At 45.0% G+C, this 19,729-nt stretch overlaps 1 protein-coding gene across 1 annotated transcript in view; it reads left to right on the plus strand.

Annotated features, from left to right (window-relative positions):
* The window catches only part of polg2 (polymerase (DNA directed), gamma 2, accessory subunit), a 57,976-nt gene that overhangs the window by 22,091 nt on the left and 16,156 nt on the right, over nt 1-19,729 (plus strand). Inside the window, exons 4-6 of the mRNA XM_080209431.1 lie at nt 14,887-14,992; nt 15,903-16,076; nt 18,194-18,334. Coding sequence (XP_080065557.1) covers nt 14,887-14,992; nt 15,903-16,076; nt 18,194-18,334 — 421 coding nt within the window. The remainder of the gene's footprint in view (nt 1-14,886; nt 14,993-15,902; nt 16,077-18,193; nt 18,335-19,729) is intronic.

Raw genomic sequence — 19,729 nt, forward strand, 5'->3', positions numbered from 1 at the left:
ACTGGTTTGATTAGTAAGTTTGCAGATAACATATATAATATATTTTATATACCTAATATACATAAAATAGAGATAGATATATATAGTAGAGATAAATAATAGAACATAGAAAAACTACAGCACAAACAAGCCCTTCGGCCCACAAGTTGCACCGAACATCTCTACCTACTAGGCTTACCTATAACCCTCAACCCTACTAAGTCCCTTGTACTCATCCAGAAGTCCCCTAAATGACCCTAACGAATCCACCTCCACCTCCACCACCACTGCTGGCAGCCAATTCTACACACCCACCACCCTCTGAGTGAAAAACTTACCCCTGACATCTCCTCTGTACCCAGCACTCTAAACCTGTGTCCTCTTGTGACAGCCATTTCGGCCCTAGGAAAAAGCCTCTGAGAATTCACCCGATCAATACCTCTCAACATCTTATACACCTCTATCAAGTCACCTCTTATCCTTCTCTCTAAGGAGAAAAGACCGAGTCTCTCAACCTATCTTCACAAGTCATGCCACCCAATCCAGGCAACATCCTTGTAAATCTCCCCTGCACCCTTTCAATGGCTTTTACATCCTTCCTGTAATGAGGTGACCAGAACTGAGTACAGTACTCCAAGTGGGGTCTGACCAGGGTCTTATACAGCTGCAGCATTATCCCCTGACACCTAAACTCAATTCCTCGATTGGTGAAGGCCAGTACACCATGTGCTTTCTTAACCACATCCTCTACTTGCGAAGCCGATTTGAGAGTCCTATGAACCCGGACCCCAAGATCCTTCTGATCTTCCACACTGAACAAAGAACAACCCAGCACGGGAAACAGGCCCTTCGGCCCAACGAGCCCGCGCCGCCGCATCAACCTACACCTATTCTACCCTGCATGTCTACGAATGGAACCCTACTCAGTCAGATTCAGGGAAGAAATAGTGTCAATTTGGTAAAAACCGATTAGCCTAAGAGCACATCTTTGGGGTGTGGGAGGAAACCGGAGCGCCCGGAGGAAACCCACGCTCAAGGTCCCCTCCACAACTACCCTCTGTCTCCTATTTCCCAGCCAGTTCTCAATCCACCTAGCTACCTGGCCTCGTATCCCATGCGCCTTAACCTTTTCTACCAGCCTACCGTGAGGGACTTTGTCAAACGCCTTACTGAAATCCAAATAGATGACATCAACGGCTCTCCCATCGTCAACCGTTTTTGTCACCTCCTCAAAGAATTCCACCAGATTCGTAAGGCAAGACCTCCCTCTAACAAAGCCATGTTGCGTATCCCTAATCAGATCGCAATGCTCCAAATGCTCATACATCCTACCCCTAAGTATTTTTTCCATTAACTTCCCTACCACCGACGTCAAACTCACCGGTCTATAATTCCCAGGGTTATCCCTACTACCTTTTTTGAACAACGGGACCACATTTGCTACCCTCCAGTCTTCTGGGACCTCACCTGTGTCCAAAGAAGAGACAAAGATGTGCGCCAGAGGCCCAGCAATTTCATCTTTCGCCTCCCTAAGCAGCCTGGGATAAATACCATCAGGCCCCGGAGCTTTATCCGTCCTTACGCTAAAGAGTCTTGTCCTTAATATTATATTCCTTCATCCCATTTGACCTGTCAAAATGAACTACCACACGCTTATCTGGGTTGAAGTCCATCTGCCACTTCTCCACCTAGTCTTGCATCCTATTTATGTCCTGCTGCAACTTCTGACATACCTCCACACTGTCCACAACACCTCCAACCTTCGTGTCATCGGCAAACTTACCAACCCATCCCCCCACTTCCTCATCCAGGTCGCTTATAAAAATCACAAACAGCTAGGGCCCCAGAACAGTTCCCTGGGGCACTCCACTGGTGACCGACCTCCATGCAGAAAAAGACCTATCTACAACCACTCTTTGCCTTCTGCAGGCAAGCCAGTTCTGGATCCACAAAGCAAGATCCCCTTAGATCCCATGCCCCCTCACTTTCTCAGTAAGCCTTGCATGGGTGACCTTATTGAACGCCTTGCTGAAGTCCACATATACCACATCTACCACTCTTCCCTCATCAAAGTGTTTAGTCACATCTTCAAAAAACTCAACCAGGCTCATAAGGCACGATCTGCCTTTGACAAAGCCATGCTGACTATTTTTGACCATACTACTACAAATGTTCATAAGCCCTGTCCCTCAGGATCTTCTCCATCAACTTACTAACCACTGAGGTTAGACTCACCAGTCAATAATTTCCTGGGCTATCTCTACTCTCTTTCTTGAGTAGAGGAACCACATCCACAATCCTCTGGAACCTCTCCAGTCTCCATTGATGATGCAAAGATCATCACCAGAGGTTCTGCAATCTCTTCCCTCGCCTCCCACAATAATCTGGGGTCCAACAAGTTGTGTACTCCTTTAGATTCCTAACATTACCTAGCTCCCTGAACCTTTTGTACACTTTTCTTTTTGACTAGATTCGTTACAACTTTCGTGCACCACGGTTCCTGTAACCTACCAAAACTTCCCTGTCTCATCGGAACGTTGTCGTGCAGAACTCCAGACAAACATTCCTTGAAAATCTGCCACATTACTTCTGTACCTTTCCCCAAGACAATTTCCTTCCAATTTATGCCTCTAACTTCCTGCCTGATGGCTTCATAATTCCCCTTACTCCAGATAAACACTTTCCTAGCTTGTCTGATCCTATCTCTCTCCAATGTTAGTGTAAAAGAGATACAGTTATGATCACTATCCCCAAAATGCTCTCCCACTGAGAGATCCAACACCTGTCCAGGTTTATTACCCAATACCAAAACAAGTACAGCCCTCTCCTCTTGTAGGCTTATCCACATACTGTGTCAAGAAACCCTCTTGAACACATCTAACAAACTCCTCCCCATCCAAACCCCTTACCCTAGGGAGGTTCCAGTCGATATTTGGGAAATTAAAATCTCCCATCTTGACAACTCTGTTATTATTACATCTCTCCAGGATCTGTTTCCCTATCTGCTCCTCAATATCTCTGTTACTATTGGGCGGCCTATAGAAAATACCCTGTAAAGGTTTGAACCCTTCCTATTCCGAACTTCCACCCACAGAGACTCTGTAGACAATTCTTCCATGCGGCCACCTTCTCTACAGCCGGAACACTATCCCTGACCAACAGTGCCACTCACCCACCTGTTTTGCCTCTCTCCCTGTCCCTCCTGAAACATCTGAAACCGGCACTTGAAGTATCCAGTCCTGTCCCTGAGTCATCCAAGTCTCTGTAATGGCCACCATATCACATTTCCAAGCAGCAATCCACGCTCTAAGCTCATCCACTTTGTTCACAACGCTCTAGCGTTAAAATAGACATGTCTCAAACCTTTAGCCTGAGCATTCCCCTTCTCCATCACCTACCTATCCTCCCTCTTACACTGTCAACAATCTCTCTCTTTTTGCAATCTAACCTCCTCTCTCCCAGTCACTTCATTTTGATTCCCTACCCCCAACCATTCTAGTTTAAAGTCTCCCCAGTAGCCTTAGCAAACCTTCCTGCCAGGATATTGGTCTCCCTGGGATTCAATGCCACCTGTCCTTTTTGTACAGGTCACACCTGCCCCTAAAGAGATCCCAATGATCCAGGAACCCGAATCCCTGCCCCCTGCTCCAATCCCTCAGCCACGCATTTATCCTCCACCTCTTTTCATTCCTGCTCTCACTTTCTCATGGCACAGGCAGCAGTTCTGAGATTACTACCTTTGCGTTCCTCCTTCTCAATGTCTACCTAACTCCCTATATTCTGTTTTCATGACCCCTTCCCTTTTCCTACCTATGTCAGTGGTACCAGTATGTACCACGACCTCTGGCTCCTCTCCCTCCCACTTCAGGATTTCTGGGACGTGACTAGAAACATTCTGGATCCCGGCATCAGGGAGGCAAACTACCATCTGAGTTTCCTGTCCGCCTCCACAAAATCGCCTGTCCGACCCCTCACTGTAGAGTCCCTGATTAATACTGCCTTCCTCCTCCTTTCCTTACCCTTCTGAGCTACAGGGCCAGACTCTGTACCAGAGACACAGCCACTGCTGCTTCCACCAGGTGGGCTGTCCCTGCTTGGGGTGCTCTCTAGCACCTGAGCTTTCCCGTTCCTGACTGTGACCCACTTGCCTGCCTCCCGTGGCCTTGATGTGACCACTGGCCGGTAACTCCTGTCTGTCACCTCCTCATTTTCCCTGACCAAATGAAGGTCCTCGAGTTGCAGCTCCAGTTCCCTAAAACGGTCCCTTAGGAACCGCAGTTCGACACACCCGGCACAGATATGGATGTCCGGGAGGCCAGGAGCTCCCACATCCGACACTGAGAATAACAGACTGGCCTCATGCTCATAATTCCCTATTTCTTCAAAGAACACTGAAAAAGTTATTAACAATTAAACCTACCTTGCCTTGCCCGTTGAGCCAAAGCCCTATATATATTACAAACAGCAAAGGCCCCAGCACTGACCCCTGAGGAACGCCACTTGTCACAGTCCTCCATTCAGAAACGCACCCTTCCACTGCTACCCTCTGTCTTCTTTCACCGAGCCAATTTTGTGTCCACCTTGCCAGCTCACCTCTGGTCCCATGTGACTTCACTTTCTGTACCAGTCTGCCATGAGGGACTTGTCAAAGGCCTTACTGAAGTCCATGTAGACAACATACACTGCCCAACCCACATCAATCATCTTCGTCACTTCCTCAAAACTTGATCAAGTTAGTGAGACGCGACCTCCCCTTCATAAAATCATGTTGCTTCTCACTGATATGGCCACTTATTTCTAAGTGGGAATAAATCCTGTCTTGAAGAATCCCCTCCAATAATTTCCCTACCACTGATATAAAGCTCACTGGCTTGTAATTACTTGGATTACTTTTGCTATCCTTCTTAGACAAAGGAACAACATTGGCTATTCTCCAATCCTCTGGGACCTCCCCTGTAGCCAATAAGGATATATAGATTTCTCTCAAGGCCCCAGCAATTTCCTCCCTTGCCTCTCTGGGGTATTCTGGGGTATATCCCATCAGGCCCAGGAGACTTGTCTACGTTAGTGTTTCTCAAGAACCCCATACCACTTCCTTTTTCACTAACAGAAAAGCTTTTGTTAATAGACTACGCTTTACTTTTATTACATGGTTTTTGCAAAGTTGTCAGATATTTTATGTTTTCCATTGGATTATAACTTCAGGTATATCAGACCTTACCTTTTTTACAAATATATATCTCTCAAACTATGACTCAAACTATCTACATATTCTTTCCCAGACTCATCATCTACCAAGTCCTTCTCTTTGGTGAATACTGATGCAAAGTTCTCATTTAGTACCTTGCCCATTTCCCCTGGCTCCACGCATAGATTCTCTCCCTTGTCCTTGAGTGGGGCTACTCTCTTGCCCTTTGTATAAAAAGCCCTTGGGATTTTCCTTAATCCTGCTGGCCAATGCTTTCTCGTGACCCCTTTTAGCCCTCCTTACTTAAGTTTCTTTCTACATTTTTTGTATTCCACACTTGCTTCATGTGTTCCCAGCCTCCTAGCTTCCTTTTTCTCTTTGACCAGGCTCGCAGTATCTCTTGTTATCCAAAGTTCCCAAAACTTGTCATACTTATCCTTCATCCTCACAGGAATGTGCTGGTCCTGAATTCCTATCAAATTATACTTGGAAAGCTTCCCACATGCCAGATGTCGATTTGTCCTCAAACATCAGCCCCAAATCTACGTTCTTCAGTTTCTACCTAATACTGTTATAATTAGCCTTCCCCCAATTTAGCACCTTAACTTGAGGACTACACTTATCTTTATCCGTCAGTACCTTAAAGTTTACTGAATTGTGGTCATTGTTCCCGAACTGTTCCCCTGTTGAAACATTGACCACCTGGCCGGGCTCATTCCCTAATACCAGGTCCAGTATGGCCCCTTCCCTAGCTGTTTCAAGATGCCCTCCTGGATGTTCCTTACAAACTCTACCCATCCATGCCCCTAGCACTGAGTCCCAGACAATATAGGGGAAGTTAAAGTCTTCTACCACAACAAACCTGTTACTTTTACACCTCGCCAAAATCTGTATAAATATCCATTCCTCTATCTCCCACTGGCAGTTGGGTGGCCTATAGTAAACCCCCAATATTGTGACTACACCCTTCCTATTCCTGAGCTGTACTCATACTGTCATGCTGTATGAGCCCTCTGAGGTGGCCTCCCACAGTACAGCTGTGATATTCTCCTCAACCAGTAGTGCAACTCCCTCACCCCTTTTATATCCCCCGTTATCCCGCCTGGAACAAGTGTATCCTGGACTGTTAAGCTGCCAATCCTGTCCTTCCCTCAACCAAGTCTCTGTAATGGCAACAACATCATAGTTCCTAGTACTAATCCAGGCTCTAAGTTCGTCTGCCTTACCTGTTACACTTGTCGCATTGAAACAAATGGACTTCAGTCCACCAAAGCGTCTGATTAGCAATCTCATCCTGCCTGCTATTTGAGTCTTCCTGGCCCTGCTCTCTGGTTCCCCTTCAACTAATTCACCTTTGTTTTAGTTCTCGTACCTCTGCCAAACTAGTTTAAATTCTCCCATGTATTTTAGGAAATTACCACTGGAGTCAGACTGGAGGTTCAAAAGTACAACTTTATTTTGGACACGAAGCTTTGGGGAGAAAGCACTAGTACTGTGCAGTACTTGGCAGCTACCTTCTCAATAATACAATAGCAGTTGGTCATTTTTATACTTTTCAGACAATGGATAGTCCAGACAGTAGCCATTTAAGACATCGTTACAGTCAGTCATATACAGACATTGAAATTTAACATAGCATTGTGTCATAGAATGGATACATTTTCTCTATCAATGACTATCAATGACTTTTGTTCTGTAAGTATGGTAATTGGTTTTCTTGCCTTTATGTATTCCTGTTCCCTTTTATGGCTGATCTCTTTATCAGACCTTTATTGTCCTGAGTCTGTCCTTATCTTTGAAGTGCCTCAAGCTCTTACTGGCTTCCTGCAATATTTGTTTCCTGCATGTTTAACTTTAAATAACTATCTGCGTGTTTTAATTTCAAGTAGCTGTCTGCATTAAAGTCAGTATCTGATTAACGTCTCTTTCTTGGGTAACCATTTTATGTGCCAGGCCACCTTTTTGTGTGTCGGGTACCCATCTTTATGATTTTCCCCACTTCACGTGTAACAGTAGCAAATCTCCTGGCCAAAATATTTATGATGTGTGTATGCCGGCGTTGGACTGGCGTAAACACAGTAAAAAGTCTGACAACACCAGGTTTTAGTCCAACCGATTTATTTGATAATAGACTCACAAGCTTTCGAGGTTTCCCTCTTCGTCAGGTGAATGGAGAGTTCTGGCCTCAGACAGAGCATATAAAACACAGACAGTTTAGAGTAATTAGTAATCAGTTTAGTAATCTCTAAACTGTCTGTGCTTTATATGCTCTGTCTGAGGCCAGAACTCTCCATTCACCTGACGAAGAGGGAAACCTCGAAAGCTTGTGAGTCTATTATCAAATAAATCGGTTGGACTAAAACCTGGTGTTGTCAGACTTTTTACTGTGTTTACAAAATATTTATGCCCTTCCAGCTGAGATGCAACCCGTCCTTGTTCAGGTCCCACCTGCCCCAGAACAGACCCCAATGATCCAGATATCTGTAAAACCAACCAACCAACCAACCAACAACACCACCCACCCCACCCCACCCCCCCCCCCACACACACACACACACACACACACACACACACACACACAAGCTGTTTGGCCACGTGTTGAGCTGCACTATCTTCCTATTCCTAGCTTCACTAGCATGTGGCACAGGGATTACAACCCAAGACATCCTGCTTTTTAACTTTCTACCTCACTCCCTAAACTGCTGCTACAGGATCTCATCACTCTTCTTGCCTATGTTGTTAGTACCAATATGTACCACAACCTTTGCCTGTTCGTCCTCTCCCTTCAGAATGCTTTCTGCCATTTAGAGACATCCTGGACTCTGGCACCAGGGAGGCAACATACCATCCTGGAGTCTCTTTCATGTCCGTAGAAGCGCCTTTCTGCGCCCATAACTGTAGAGTCCCCCATAACTATTGCTGTAGTCCTCTCTGTCCCTCCCTGCTTAGCAACAGAGCCAGCTGCGGTGCCATTGTTTTGGCTGCTATTGCTGTTATCCCTTGATAGGCCATCTCTCCCAACAGTATCCAAAGCGGTATATTTGTTAGAGAGGAGGATGACCACAGGGGATTCTTGCACTGACTGCCTGCCCCTTCTAGCAGTCACCCATCTATCTGCCTGCAACTTGGGTGTGACCACATCTCTAAAGCTCCTATCTATGATGCTTTCCGCATCATACTCCTATGTGCAACCAACTGCTGCTCCAATCTATCCATGCGGTCTGTAAGGAGCTGGAAGTGTCATGGATTTCCAACATCTCTCAAGTGCAGCACTTAACTCCACTGACCAAAATTTTGAGCACCAATTAAATTATTTAAGAACATTTATAAAACTCTTACCTTCACTTTTACCTTCTCACAGTAGCCTTTTTGTTGGTCAGAGGAGGAGGGAGGGAAACACTAGTGTTTCGGGCTTACTGCCCCTTGACATCAGATCTTCTGCTTCCCATCAGAGGTTTGTTGTAGAGGGTTGTTTTTCAAACTGGAGGCCTGTGACCAGCGGTATGCCTCATGGATTGGTGCTGGGTCCATTGTTATTTGTCATTTATATTAATGATTTGGATGAGAATATAGGAGGTAAGGTTAGTAAGTTTGCAGATGACACCAAGATTGGTGGCATAGTGGACAGTGAAGAAAGTTATCTTGGATTCCAACGGGACCTTGATCAATTGGGGCAGTGGGCTGACGAATGGCAGTTTAATTTAGATAAATGTGAGGCAAAGCATTTTGGTAGATTGAACAAGGGCAGGACTTACTCAGTTAATGGTAGGTTGTTGGGGAGAGTTACAGAACAAAGAGATATACAGGTACAGGTTCATAGCGCCTTGAAAGTGGAGTCACAGGTGGACAGAGTGGTGAAGAAGGCATTCAGCATGCTTGATTTTATTGGTCAGATCATTGAATACAGGAACTGGGACGTCTCGTTGAAGTTATACAAGACATTGGTAAGGCCTTGAAATACTGTGTACGGTTCTGGTCACCTTATTATAGAAAGGATATTTATTAAACTAGAAGGAATGCAGAAAAGATTTACTAGGATGCTGCTGGGACTTGATGGTTTGAGTTATAAGGAGAGGCTGGATTGACTGGGACTTCTTTCCCTGGAGCATAGAAGGCTGACGGGAGAACTTATAGAGATCTATAAGTAATAAGGGGCATAGAACAACTAGTTAGTCAATATCTTTTCCCAAAGGTAGGGAAGTCTAAAATTAGAGGGCATAGGTTTAAGCTGAGAGGGGAAAGATAGAAAGGGTCCAGAGTGCAGTTTTTTCACGCAAAGGGTGGTGAACATAAGAAATAGGAGCAGGAGTAGGCCATCTAGCCCTTCGAGCCTGCCCTGCCACTCAATAAGATCATGGCTGATCTGTCGTGGCTCAGTTCCACACTCCCGCCCTCTCCCCATAACCCTTAATCCCCTCTCTTATCAAAAACCCATCAACCCGCTTCTTAAAAATATTTAGCGAGGCAGCCTCCACCACTTCAACGGGCAGAGAATTCCAGAGATTCACCACCCTTTGAGTGAAGAAGTTCCTCCTCAACTCCGTTCTAAACCGTTCCCCCTTTATCTTGAGGCTGTGCCCCCTAGTCCTACTGTCCTTTCTGAGCGGGAAGAGTCTCTCCACCTCTATCCTATCCATCCCATTCATCATCTTATATGTCTCAATGAGATCTCCCCTCATTCTTCTAAACTCTAACGAGTACAAGCCTAGTTTATTCAGCCTCTCCTCATAGCTCAACCCCCTCAACTCCGGCATCAGCCTAGTAAACCTCCTCTGCACTCCCTCCAAGGCCAAAATATCCTTGCGCAAGTACGGCGCCCAAAACTGCACACAGTACTCCAGCTGCAGCCTCACCAATGCCCTATACAGCCGCAGCAAGACCTCCCTACTTTTATATTCAATCCACCTACTGCACCTGCAAGCTGGGTTTTTGCGACTCGTGCACAATGACCCCGAGGTCCCTCTGCACCGTCGCCTGCTGCAGTTTTTCGCCACGTAAGTAATAATCCTTCCTACCATTATTCCTACCAAAGTGGACCACCTCGCACTTGCCAACATTAAATTCCATTTGCCATTTCCTGGCCCATTCACCCAGCCTATCTAGATCCTTCTGCAGATTCTCCACACCCTCCGCGCAATTTGCCGTTCCACCAATCTTGGTGTCATCAGCAAATTTCGACACCATACACTCGGTTCCCTCCTCCAGATCATCTCTATAAATGGTAAATAGCAGAGGCCCCAGCACCGACCCCTGGGGCACTCCACTAGTCACCAACCGCCAATCCGAATAGCACCCGTTGACCCCCACTCTCTGCCTCCTATTTGACAACCAGTCCTCTATCCACGCTAACACCCTACCCCCAACTCCATGTCCCCTGACCTTCTGCAATAACCTCTTGTGAGGTACCTTGTCAAACGCCTTCTGAAAATCAAGAAAGACCACATCCACCAGCTCTCCTCTATCCACCGCCCAAGACACATCCTCATAGAACTCCAGTAAATTTGTCAGACACGACTTCCCCTTAATGAAACCGTGCTGCGTCTGCTCTATCAAGCAATTCCCCTCAAGATGCCTCGCTATTTCCTCCTTGATGACGGATTCTAACATTTTACCTACAACAGACGTTAAACTAACCGGCCTATAATTCCCTGCCTTTTGCCTGGCACCCTTCTTAAACAACAGCGTAACATTAGCCACTTTCCAATCTTCCGGCACTTCCCCGGAATCCAGCGACGTCTGGAAAATAACCACCAAGGCATCCACTATCACCTCCGCCATTTCTTTCAGAACCCTCGGATGCATTCCATCCGGTCCTGGTGACTTGTCCACAATCAGCCCCTCCAGTCTGTCGAGCACCGCCTCTCTAGTAACAATAATGTCATTGAGACCCTCAAGTCCTACCACCTTTACATCTCTAACACCTGGCAAATTATTCACGTCCTCCGTGAAGACCGAAACAGAAAAGTTATTCAAGACATAAGAACATAAGAAATAGGAGCAGGAGTAGGCCATCTAGCCCTTCGAGCCTGCCCCGCCATTCAATAAGATCATGGCTGATCTGTTGTGGCTCAGTTCCACTTTCCCGCCCTCTCCCCATAACCCTTAATCCCCTCTCTTATCAAGAACCCATCAACCCGCTTCTTAAAAATATTTAGCGAGGCAGCCTCCACCACTTCAACAGGCAGAGAATTCCAGAGATTCACCACCCTTTGAGTGAAGAAGTTCCTCCTCAACTCCGTTCTAAACCGCCTCCCCTTTATCTTGAGGCTGTGCCCCCTAGTCCTACTGTCTTTTTTGAGCGGGAAGAGTCTCTCCACCTCTATCCTATCCATCCCATTCATCATCTTATACGTCTCAATGAGATCTCCCCTCATTCTTCTAAACTCTAACGAGTACAAGCCTAGTTTATTCAGCCTCTCCTCATAGCTCAATCCTCTCAACTCTGGTATCAGCCTAGTAAACCTCCTCTGCACTCCCTCCAGGGCCAAAATATCCTTGCGCATGTGCGGCGCCCAAAACTGCACACAGTACTCCAGCTGCGGCCTCACCAATGCCCTATACAGCTGCAGCAAGACCTCCCTACTTTTATATTCAATCCCCCTCGCTATGAAGGCCTCAGCCATTTCCCCATCCCCTACCACTAAGTCCCCCTTCTCATCCTCTAAGGGTCCAACGTTCACCCTAGCCAGCCTCTTCCTTTTTATATATTTATAAAAACTCTTGCTATCCTTTTTTATATTAAGCGCTAGCCCAGCTTCATAGTTTCTCCTACCCTTCTTTATCAAATTCTTTGTCAATCTTTGTTGACATTTAAACCTCTTCCAATTCTCTTCTCGCCCACTACTCTTAGCTACTCTAAACGCCTCCGCTTTTAATTTAACACTTTCCTTCACCTCCTTCGTTATCCACGGCTTATTACCTCTCCTCCTACGGTCCTTTTTGACCATCGGAATAAATTTCTGCTGAGCACCAAGAAAGATCTCCTTAAAGATCCTCCACTGCTCCTCAGCAGACCTACCTTCCAACGCGCTCCCCCAGTCCACATTCGCCAATTCTTCTCTCATCCTACCGTACTCCCCTCTGTTCAAACAAAGGACGCGTGTCTGGGAACCCACTTTCTCCTCCTCCATTTGCACCAGAAACTCCACCATACAATGATCACTCTCCCCAAGAGGATCCTTCACCGCAAGGTCCCTAATTCTACCCGCCTCATTACATAACACCAGATCCAAGATAGCTTGCTCCCTCGTCGGCTCCAACACACACAGTTCAAGGAAACTATCCCGGCAGCATTCCAAGAACTCCTCCTTGAGCCCACTGCGTCCAACATGGGTCGACCAATCAATATGTTGATTGAAATCCCCCATAATTACGGCCGTCCCATTCCTGCACGCCGCACTTATTTGCGCGTTAACAGCCCACCCCACCTCCAGATCATTATTCGGGGGCCTATAGACGACACCTACCAGCGTCTTCCTCCCTTTGCTGTTCCTAATCTCTACCCACAACGATTCCACTTTCTGCTCCTTGGCTCCAATATCATCCCTTGCTACCACCCTGATGCTATCCTTAATCAGCAGAGCTATGCCCCCCTCTTTTTCCTCCTGCCTATCCTTCCTAAACACTTGATACCCCTGGACATTCAGCTCCCAGTCCCTGTCACCTTGCAGCCAATTCTCTGTAATGGCCACCAGATCATATCCATTTGTGCTGATCTGCGCCACCAGCTCATCCACTTTATTCCGAATGCTTTGTGCATTCAGATACAGTGCCTTCATCCCAGCCTTCACCTGGACCCTATTTGCCGGAACGCCACCAACCATACTCACGCCCCCTACTCCCTTTATTATTGGGACATCCTCGGCCTCTACCCTTACCTGTACCCTCTCCTTAACTTTAGGCCTCGTAATGTCACCTACCCTCGCACCCTCCCTCCCCCTAATTAGTTTAAAGCCCTGTCTACAGTCCTCTTTACATGATTCGCCAGGACTCTGGTCCCAGCACGGTTCAGACCAACCCCATCCCGCCCGAACAGGTCCCACCTACCCCAATACTGATGCCAATGCCCCATAAATTCAAACCCATTCCTCCCACACCAATCCCTGAGCCACCCATTCACTTCCTTAATCCTATCAACCCTGCGCCCGTCTGCACTCGGTTCAGGCAGTAGCCCAGAGATAACCACCTTGTCGGTTCTACTTTTTAATTCCATTCCCAGCTTTTCATACTCCCTCCCCAGATCCTCTGTTCGCATTTTGCCTATGTCGTTGGCACCCACATGTACCACAACGACCAGATTCTCACCCTCCCACTCCAGGTTCCTCTGCAGCCCAGATGTGACATCCCGGACCCGAGCACCAGGCAGACAACATACCCTTCTGTGCACTTTGTTATTGCGACAAAGGATAGTGTCAATACCCTTCACCCCACTATCCCCAATCACTACTACGTTCCTTTTCACCTTCTCTTTGCCTATGTCCTGCTGTGTCTGGAACAAGCTGTCAGAAGTAGTAGTGGAGGCGGGTACAATTTTGTTTTTAAAAAAGCACTCAGACAGTTAAATGGGTAAGATTGGTATAGAGGGACATGGCCAAATGGAGGCAAATGGGATTAGCTTAAAGGTTTCAAAATAAAAAAGGCAGCATGGACCAGTTGGGCCAAAGGGCCTGTTTCCATGCTGTAAACCTCTGACTCTATAAAAATTTGATTTTGAAAGAGTGTCTCTCAGTGATAAAATCTGTGCCTGAATCCCTCCTTTGTTGCAGCACTTACAGTAGTTTAGATTTCAAATTGTGCACACACAATTGTCATGTTGTCCTTTTACATGGATTCCCCATTATATCCCAACTTTTATATTCCATACTTCTTGCTCTACTCCCAATACTTTATTTATAACGTCAACTACTTGAGTTGCTGCTTCTAATGTATCGTACTCCCAGATCACACTTGCCTTCTGCAGCACCCAACTTTCTCAGTTCAGTGGGAGGCAATGGCCTAGTGGTATTACTGCTAAAGTATTAATCCCGAAACTTAACCAATGTTCTGGGGACTTGGGTTCTAATCCTGCCATGGCAGATGATGGAATTTGAATTCAATAAACAAAAAAAAACCTGGAAATAAGAATCTACTGATAACCGTGAAACCGTTGTCGATTGTCAGAAAAAGATATCTGGTTTACTAATGTCCTTTAGTGCAGGAATCTGCTGTCCTTATCTGGTCTGGCCTACATGTGACTCCAGTGCCACAGCAATTTTGTTGATTCTCAACTGCCCTCTGAAATGGTTGAACAAGCCACTCAATTTCAAGAGCAATTAGGGATCGGCAATAAATGCTGGCCAGCTAGCAACACCCATGTCCCACAATTGAAGAAAAAAAGTTTTTTGTTAACAACTTACAGTTACTAATGTTTATTTCATCTGTCACCATCTTATCAATGACCTCCTGCAATTTCTGTTGGTGTTTAAAATTATTCACTAGGCATTTTATTTTAGTATCGTCTGAAAGTTAGTGAGCCAATTCAGTTGACTATTCAGTTGTTAACATAAAAAAAATCCTGCTGTCTCTCCTTTTGCAATAAGGAATGCAATATTTAGGGAAGGGGAAGGAAGGTGGGGAGAAAGACAAGTTGTGAAGAGAAAGTTAGTTAAATGAAAGAGTCTGACCAGTACAAGTTAATTATTTTGTTACTTTAATAATTTTAATCTCCTGTTACACCAAAGAACAGGGGAGGTGGAAATGGCATCTCTGGTATGGTTTAGCTCTCCTCGGACTTCAGGCCATTGGCTAGACTACTGGGTACGCCAGCGTTTACTGTGGTGGAGGAAGGTAAGAACTACTGATCTCTGGAACACGATTCATTATTGGTTATAGAAACCAATCATAGAAACCCTACAGTGCAGAAGGAGGCCATTTGGCCCATCGAGTCTGCATGACAACAATCCCACCTAGCCCTTATCTCTGCAATCCCACACGTTTACCCTGCTAATCCCTCTAACCTATACATCCTGGGACACTAAGGGGCAATTTACCATGGTTAATGTACCTAACCCACACATCTTTGGACTACAGATTACTGTTCATGCAATTTTATAGCAGTGCAAGTTCTGTCACAGCACCACATGTGAAATGGTGTTATTTTCAATGTCAGCCCCTGTTGCCAATTGCACTAGCCAGTGATCACCAAAGTGGTGCACGCTGGCCCACAGATGATATTCCCATTTTGGTCTGTGTTCAGCAAGCATTTGAATCAATATACAGTATGTTCATGTCATACTTGCAAGCATCTTTGGAGTGGAGCTTTGGGCAGCATACTGGCTCTGGCTATCTTGCTATGCAGAAGGTTCTTTGGTATTCAACCACCTTCCATCCTGCAAATGTACCTGAGCCAATAAAGTTGCACCTGCTTTTTGAGTATCAACGTATTTTGGAGCTTTAGCTTTGAGAGGATTACCACATTTATGATTTTATTCTTTCATCAGATAATTCTTCATAGCTGTACTTAGCACAGTGTGCAGACCTGAAAGTTGGCCAAATAATATTGTATTTTAAACTCCACACAGGTATCTTCATGTATGCAAAATGAGCTGTATCCATTTTGTGCTCATTGTAATGTGCTGACCAATTTCTGCCCCATGGTTACTTGTTTTTGATTTGGGTCAGAAGAGAGGAAGTGAGTAGTTAGGTTGTTAAATATCTTCCCATGTTTTATTCTGAATGTTATTTGATTGTCTTTTAGTTTGCCAAAAATCCATCCAGTTTCACAGCCGGTGATTTCCAGGATAATGATGGAACTAAAGGAACTGAACTGTATTTCAGTTTTCCGTGGGGGAAGGAACCAATTGAGAAGCTGTTAAATCTGGGAGACAAGGAACTTTTGCTTGAGCACCATGAAAATAAGGATAACTTAAAAGTACAAGTACAATTTTGTTTGTTTGCAGTGTAAATGGTATGATAAAAGAATGCTACGTTGTACGTAGAACAACGTTCAATTTTCAAAATAACTGTCTAAAATGACTGTTATAGTTTTCAAGTTTAATATCTTCGTCACAGCGGTCAATCAGCATGGCAAGCCGGGGAAATAGCATGGAAGGTCAAAAATCCGATTCGCACCCAGCACAAATCTGATTGCTATCCTTCTGGCCCCTTTCTATTGGCAAGAATGAGGGTGTGAAGCCTATTAACATAAAAATGTCTAAATTTAATAGCTTTTACCTGGTTCGGAGCAGCTGCTTTTGTCTTCCTGGATACTTCTGCCTTCACCATGTGATGTCACGTTGGCGAGAATCGCTACTGCTCCGCAGCAGTGGAGACCAGGTGTCATGGTCATGGTGGGGGGATTGGTGGCCATGGAAGCCTCTGGATGGTTAGGGGCATAGCCAGCCTGTGCCCATTGGGAGTGCCCACCTAGCACCTTAGCTGTGTTCGGTTAGGCATCATGTGCTGGAACTTTAAGAACATAAGAAATAGGAGCAGGAGTAGACCATCTAGCCCCTCGAGCCTGCCCCACCATTCAATAAGATCATGGCTGATCTGAAGTGGGTCAGTTCCACTTTCCCGCCCTCTCCCCATAACCCTTAATCCCCTTGCCTACCAAAAATCTATCTACCTGCGTCTTAAATATATTTAGCGAGGTAGCCTCCAACACTTCAACAGGCAGAAAATTCCAGAGATTCATCACCCTTTGACTGAAGAAGTTCCTCCTCAACTCCGTTCTAAACTGCACCCCCCCTTATCTTGAGGCTGTGCCCTCTAGTCCTGCTGTCCTTTCTAAGCGGGAAGAACCTCTCCACCTCTACCCTATCCATCCCCTTCATCATCTTATATGTCTCAATAAGATCCCCCCTCATCCTTCTAAACTCCAACGAGTGCAAGCCCAGTCTATTCAGCCTCTCTTCATAGTTCAACCCCCTCAACTCCGGTATCAGCCTAGTGAACCTCCTCTGCACTTCCTCCAAGGCCAAAATATCCTTGCGCAAGTGCGGCAACCAAAACTGCACACAGTACTCCAGCTGCAGCCTCACCAGTGCCCTGTACAGTTGCAGCAAGACCTCCCTACTTTTATATTCAATCCCCCTCGCTATGAAGGCCAGCATCCCATTTGCCTTCCTGACCATCTGCTGCACCTGTAGGCTGGGTTTTTACGACTCATGCACAAGGACCCAGAGGTCCCTCTGCACCGTAGCATGCTGCAGCTTTTCACCCTTTAAATAGTAGCCCCTTTGCCAAGGGGGTGAGGCATGAGTGGGGGTGGGCCTGTGACAGGCGGGTATGCACAATGACTGTGTGCTTACGTAGGGTGAAGCTCTGCAAGGGGAGTGCTGGTCAGCCGGGGGCATGCTCTGTGAGAAGGGGAGGTGGTCATGCAGGGGTGTGCAGAAATGGATCATGGTGGCTGGGAGTCCTGATGCCAGCAACCCATGTTAATGGGTGGGGGGGGGGTGCGGGCACTGTAAATCTCCCAGCTGTCAGAAAAACTGAAAGTGCCAAAAGATTGTAGTGCCAAAAGAATAGTGTGGAACACTCCCGTTTTCACACTGTTATGATACTCAGAACTCGTTTGGGAAGATTCTGCCCCTTAGGTCAATGGGTAGCACACTAACTTTTGACTCACAGTTCAAGCCCCATTCCATGGTTTGACTACATCATCTAGGGAGTAGGCTACCAGCTCAGTGTGGTACTGATGGGATGTTGGCCTCTCAGAAAGATCCCATTGCAGTATTAGAAGAGCAGTTCTTCTTGTGTTATGGTCAGCATTGCAATTTAAACTAATACCACTAAAAACAAATTAACTAGCTATTCATTTCATTGTTGTTTATGGGGCTTTACAGTGCACAGATTGCCTGCCACGTTTACCCATGTATTCATATCTATATTAGGTATCTTCTAAATGAAATATTTTGGGATATTTGAGACATACTATGAATGGAAATTATTTTCTTTAGCTATGGCAAGAATTAATTATTTCAAAAGAAAAGGAGAGAAGATGCCTAGCAAATATCCCTACTTATCAGAATAATTTCTCAAAAGGGTCGAGATGGGAGGAAGACTGTTGTCCCACATGTACTGTCAGTGAATGGGAATCTGGACCGAGGAGTGATGGCCTTTTTGTTTGATTCACTGCAACTGACTGAGAAAGTTGATTCAGAACTGAGAGGCAACCAGAAAAGGGTATGTTTTGTGTTAAATATTTTGCATTAGAGTAAGATACTGGATTTGTTTCTTATTGAATTTTATTTGAAATTGAAAAATTTGAACTAAAGTATTAAAATGACAATTATAGACAACTTCAATACAAAATTTGAATGTTTTCACCCATCTAAAGTGTCGTTGGGTGGTGTACCATCCCCATCTCAGTGGAAAGAATTTTCTCAGGTCTATGGCTGCACAAGTTTTGCAAATACTTGCATGGAATTCCACGAGTAATATGCTGCCCCATAAGGGGAGTAACATGATTTTACCTCTGTGCCTCATTCCTTGGTATTAAAAATTATTGTGCCATCGGTCCATGCAGTTTCTTGGTGTTTTTCCACTTCTCAAGCAATTAAGATATCAAGTGATTACATTGCAATAGTGGTAATGTCCAGAATTTTTGCCATGAAACTATGATATCTTACTGATGTTTCTGCCTTTAATCACACCATGCTTCTAATTTTGTCAGGTTGGCTTTCACACAAAGTTTCAACTTAATTATTGATTCACTCAACAAAGGCGCTCTCACAACATTATGCTTTTTTTTGTATATTTTGATTTGGTTTGATTTATTATTGTCACAGGTATTAGTGCGCTATAGAGACAAAGCATACAAAGCATATTTCTCTAGGCTTCCACTACTTTTAACCTTTCCTCTCATTTTGGTTGACCAGCGAAGGTACTTTCATCTTATGAGAAATGGTTCTCCTCCGCCTTTCACTTTAACTTGAATTGTTACAAAGGTTTCAAATGCATTTTGTTACTTGTTTTTCCACGATCGTACAGGCCTGAGACATTCAGCAGCAGAATTTTTCAGAATGAAGTACTTTGGTAGCTCCATTATAGCCCTAAAAGCATAAGTAGCAGCCAGAAATGGCCACAAAATCCTGTGAGCCTTCCCTTCTGTTCAATAAATTCATGGCTGATGATCTATCTCAAAACCACATTTTTGTTCAATTTCCTAAAGCTCTTGCTTCCCTTGGAACTCAATCTATTGATTGCAGCTTTGAATAAATTCATTGACTAAGCATCCACATCTGTATGGGAAATTTCAAAGATTTTCAACTTTGAAAAAATTTCTGCTCATTTTAGTTGTAAATGGCAGACTCCTTGGGATTATGTCCTCTAATTCTAAACTTTACAAATAAAATAAATTGTCTCAACATCCACCTTGTCAAATCCTTTCAGAATTTTGTATATTTCACAGAGATCGCACTCATTCTTTTAAACTTCAGAATATATAGGTCCATTTGTTCAATCTTCCTCATCTCAGGAATCAATCTAGTAAATCTTCATTGCATGCCTTTTAGGCAAGTATATTCTTCCAGAATTTTGTACAGTAGTCCATGATGATCTCACCATAGATCTGAATAA

The sequence above is a fragment of the Carcharhinus amblyrhynchos genome, chromosome 21, assembly GCF_965287045.1.
Source record: "Carcharhinus amblyrhynchos chromosome 21, sCarAmb.v2.hapA, whole genome shotgun sequence".
NCBI classification, from domain to species: Eukaryota; Metazoa; Chordata; class Chondrichthyes; order Carcharhiniformes; family Carcharhinidae; genus Carcharhinus; species Carcharhinus amblyrhynchos.